Below are 5,000 nucleotides of genomic sequence, written 5' to 3'. Positions count from 1 at the left end.
GTGTGTGTGTGTGTGTTGTGACTGATGAGGATTTCATGCTATGATTAAGATGCAGTCCAGTGTGCAGGCCATGCAGGGTCTGGCGCTAGAGCTGGCGCTGGAGCTGGGGGTGTGAGGGAGGCACACACTCTTACAGACAGCCCCCACTAACAAGCCCCGCATGGGGGGAGGGGATGGGGGCAGTGTGGGGCAGTGTGGGGCAATGGGGTGAGAGCTCCCACTCAGCCTGGCCAGAACACAGCCTGACTCCTCACATCCCGACTCCACTTGTTGTTGTGGACAGAAGCTTTATATTTGACCCTTTCGCCCTCTATTTGTGAGTTGTTGTTTTGTTATTGTTGTTGTTGTTGTTGATATATGCTGTCAGAGCACGGATCGGGGGCAGCGTTTGCTCTAGACTTTATGTAATGCTGCCCTGTCCAAAACTGGGTGCAGAGCCTGTAAATAAAATATTAGCACCTGCCCAACGGCCACCAGCCAGTTCAAGCGCAACAGTAAAATATAACGGACCATAAAAATGGCTGTGGAAAACCAATGCAGTAATTTCTTTCCACACGTTGGCCTGTAACTGCTGATGGTGCAATATTAAGGAGATTGCCACTGGGGGATAGTAATGACTTAAAAAAATGTCTTAAATAAATATTCTCCTCAAATTTGATACCATTTTTACAGCTAGTTTTTTATATCCAGTAATATCCAGTAAGTGAGTGGGGTTTAGGAAATGCTTCTCTCTCATCTGGGACTCTCTCATTTTTGTAGGACTGCTGGGAAGGTTGTTTAATAGGGAACAGGTGCTCACCGTCGCCTGGGTCGACAATCTCCACAGTGGCCACCTCAGGGAACTCCAGAGCGCCCATGACCGGCTCGGACAGAACAATCTGGAAGGTCTCCGACTGCTCGTACTCGTTGTCGCTCAGGATGCGCACCTTCCAGGTAGCGGTGGTCTGGCCTGGGTTAAACTGCACCTGCTTCTGGGCCTTGCCCCGGAAGTCCTTGTCTCGCTCCGCTGTGCCGTCCTTGGTGCCAATGCCTGAGGAGAAAAGAAGAAGAGATGAAAAGAGAAAGAGAGAGAGAGAGAGAGTAAGAAATGGGACTTTTAACAGAGAGACAGTTAAAAGAAAAAGCTGGCAAAAAATTATAGAGGCAAATATTTTGATCTCCTTTCCACAGGCATCTGGACAGCAGGGTATGAATCACTGAGGAAGTGTGCTTTTAAAAAATGTACACGCGATGATGTTGCTTCCCATCCCGAGGGCAAAGTGTAGAGGTGGAGGACTCCGTAGGCACTAATATGGCACTAATATTTTATGCTTGTTTGTTTTTAAGTATCCCTTAAATAAATCAGTCCACTTTCTGCCATTTAGCATCAAGCTAATGGTAAAGTAGCCACTAATTACTTTGGACAGGCCAATCCACATCAAAGCAAAGCGTATTTTCAAATATAAATGAGGTCTGGGCTTTTCGGAATAGAATCCACGAACGGAGATGCTAACTCTTTTAGCGGTGAAAAAAACCCCACATGTGATGCAACTGCACTGCAATGACACCCTCTGATTCGTTCGCTGTGTCACAGGAAGAGAGGCCCTGGCTTCCTATTAGGCAGGGACGAGGACCGCGAGTTGACAACGTGCCCCGACAGCCAAAGATATTTGCCTTGCCGTCAGTCAACAGGGCGTCCGTGGGTGGTACCCAATCAGCTCTGACCTGATTCTCCTCAACTCCCAACCCCCCTCCCCCCATCCCCACCCCACTCCCTGAAGAGGAGGAGGAGGAGGAACCACCTACGCCTTTTTGGATACCCGCCGGCACTTTTTGATAAGGAGGGCGTGTGTTGTGCTCACACTTCTGTTTTGGTAGTGTGTGTGTGGGGGGGGGGGGGGATACCTATTTGGGGAAGGGATTGGAGATTGCACCAGCATGAAACCAATATGCACACACACACACACACACACACACACACACAGACACAGACACACACACACACACACACACACACTCACGCACACACATACACACACACACTCACGCACACAGACAAACACACACACACACACAGACACATACACACACACACACACACACACACACACACACAGACACAGACACACACACACACACACACACTCACGCACACACATACACACACACACTCACGCACACAGACAAACACACACACACACACAGACACATACACACTCATACACACAGACACAGACAAACACACACACACACACACACACACACACACACATACACACACACACACACACACACACACACATACACACACACATTCACACAGCACACTCAGCAGGAGGGCACCAGTAAATAAAACATTATTGCGCATCTTGCTAGTCACATGGGTCAGTTATGGGGGGGGGGGAGTAGAGATGAATAAACAGGCGATACAGGAATAAGCAGGAGGAAAGAGTGGAGAAATGGAAGAGGGGGAGTGGAGGAGGGCAGGAGAGGAAGAGAGGAGGAGTGGAGAAGGAGGAGAGGGGAGGAGAGGAGAAGGGGAGGGCCACTGAGAACCTGGGGAGCCGCGCTCGTTACAGAGCTACTTTGGGAACTTCTCCCAGCATAGAGCAGGGGGGTTGAGATGGAGTGATAGGGGGATTGGGTGTGCTGAGAGAGAGAGAGAGAGTGATGGAGAGAGTGATGGAGAGAAGAGAGAAAGAGGATGAGGAGGAGGACAGGTTCCAAAACTTCTTTCTTTGAGGCAAATGAAGGAAAAAGCAGGAGGGCTTTGATACAGCAGAACAGAGGCAGAAAAAAGTATGGAGGAGAAGCGAAAAAAAATCCCACTCATATCATCCCCCACGCACACGCACACACACACACACACACACACACACACACACACACACACACACTGTTTTTTTTCTCTGTGAAGAGAACCAAATTGAATGGAATCGAATTAGCTCAATGGAGCTCCAAACTCCACGCCTTCAAAGGGCGTATGTCGGGTGGAGGCCCGTGTGCGTGCTCCGGTGTTCCGTCTCCGTCTCCCTCTCAGTGGGGTGGAGCCTCTCTGCCTCCCACCCGCCTCTCTCCCAGCTGCTACCTGCCGCGCACACAACGTGGGCCACCAGAAATATTCGAAAAAACTATCTCCTAACCCTCTATCTTCCGTTTATTTTTCTCTTTTCTCTCCTTTTCCGACCCCGTTTTTTCCCAGACTTTAGTCATGGCTGCTTTTTCATCGGCGTTTCAGCAGGGTGTGGGGGGGGGGGGGTAAAGAAACGTCCTCGCTCGAGCTTGCGCTCGCTCGGCTGGGGGTGGAGGCTCCAGCTTTCGCGTCCTTCCAAGTCTCTTATCAGACGAGCGTTCGCTAGCGCTGCGCCACGCCGCGCGAGCGCTAATGCCAGATAGCCAGGCGCGGCTCAGCTTGATGGTCCCGGGCCCTGCCCAGCCGGCTGTGCACACACACACACACACACACACACACACGCCTGTCTGTGAGCTCTTTGTTCTTGTGAGGTCGTAATCAGTCTCTCTCTCTCTCTCTTTTTTTCCATGCCCCCGCCATCATGTCTAAGGTCACCCAGCGAACAGCGAGGACTCCAGCAGTCTGATCCCGACACAGAGGTTTAGTCTGGGGCAGAACTGGCCCCTGATCTCCACATAAAGGGGCGACAGTGGGTCGATCGTTATCCGGGATGCTCTCAAGGTGAACCTGATTCTCTCTCATGACCTTCATTGGTCATGTTGGAGGTCAGGGCTTATGGCTCAGTGAGAAAATGTCTCTGTGTGTGTGTGTGTACGTGTGGGGTGGTGTGTGTGTGTGTGGGGGGGGGGGGGCACACCACATGTCCAGCCTTCAGCTCTCCCTCACAAAGCCCACAAGCTACAACATTTTTCAAAAGTATTTTGCAGAGAGTATGCACAGTAACTGCCAATACTGCCTTTGTTATGGCTTAGAGGGGTGAGATGCTATCACAATCAATGGAAAACTAAAGAACGTAAGTCTTTAATGATGACTTATGATTTATATTCTGATTGAGCATACATATTTCAGCTAATGCAGTCATGAGCATAAATGTATAAACATCGCTTGCTCTGCAGTGTTCAGTCGACCTGTTTCAGTCGTGAAAAGCACCCCGCTGAAACAGAAAGAAACACTCAGTTCAGGCCAGGTCTCATAAAAATCTCAACTACAGAAGGGAATGAAGGAACATTAATGTACACTATTTTGACAGAAGAATTGGAATGTCTGCCATTACACCCACGAGAACTTCAAAGACGTCTCCCTCTGAATACATACAGGTATTACTATGCAGTTGGTCCTCTCTTTGCAGTTATAAGATCTTCCACTCTTTTGGGAAGGATTTCTCCAAGATTATAGAATATCTGCAATTTTTTGCCCATTCATCCAGAAGAGCATTTGTGAGGTCAGGCACTGATGTTGGACAAGAAGGCCTTGATCCTCTTCTACAGTAGTTCATCCCAAAGGTGTTTGATGGTACAGAGAAAGCTGCTCTTTGTGGGGAAGTGTAGTATTAGACCACCCCTCACCCTCCGTCCTCTGAAGTCTGACCCTCTCTTCCGAGGTAACAGTTCCTCCAGAGAGGCTCTTTGATAAGAAATGATAAAGGTCCGCACACTGATAGAAGCTCCCAAACGTTTATTTAGCACAACGTTTCGGACCCAGGTCCTTCATCGAGGTGCAACTTGTGCAATGTTGTGCTAAATAAACGCTCGGGAGCTTCTATCGGTGTGCGGACCTTTATCATATCTTTTCACTTCTTTTTGGTCCAGCACCTGTACTACTGAGATGTGCGCGTGTTCTCTTGCTTTAGGTTCTCTGATAACCCATGTGGCCCAGAGAGGGTCAGACGAGACAGCTTCAGTCTGCCACCATCAGCACCCTGGCGTGCCACTATGCAGGCAGAGACAAGGTGAGAGGAACGCAAACTCTCAAGACAGCATCAGGATTAACACTGCATTTGCACGACGACTTCAGATGCATTTGAAATGCACCTATTTTAAATGTGAAA

General features: G+C 49.3%; 1 protein-coding gene across 1 annotated transcript in view; it reads right to left on the bottom strand.

Annotated features, from left to right (window-relative positions):
* The window catches only part of LOC134099151 (FRAS1-related extracellular matrix protein 2-like), a 97,501-nt gene that overhangs the window by 50,983 nt on the left and 41,518 nt on the right, over positions 1-5,000 (bottom strand). The window contains exon 4 of the mRNA XM_062551942.1: positions 800-1,030. Coding sequence (XP_062407926.1) covers positions 800-1,030 — 231 coding nt within the window. The remainder of the gene's footprint in view (positions 1-799; positions 1,031-5,000) is intronic.

The sequence above is a fragment of the Sardina pilchardus genome, chromosome 13 (genome assembly GCF_963854185.1).
Source record: "Sardina pilchardus chromosome 13, fSarPil1.1, whole genome shotgun sequence".
Lineage (NCBI taxonomy): Eukaryota > Metazoa > Chordata > Actinopteri > Clupeiformes > Clupeidae > Sardina > Sardina pilchardus.
Note: the sequence above shows the minus strand (reverse complement) of the source record. Positions and strands in the feature narration are given on the sequence as shown.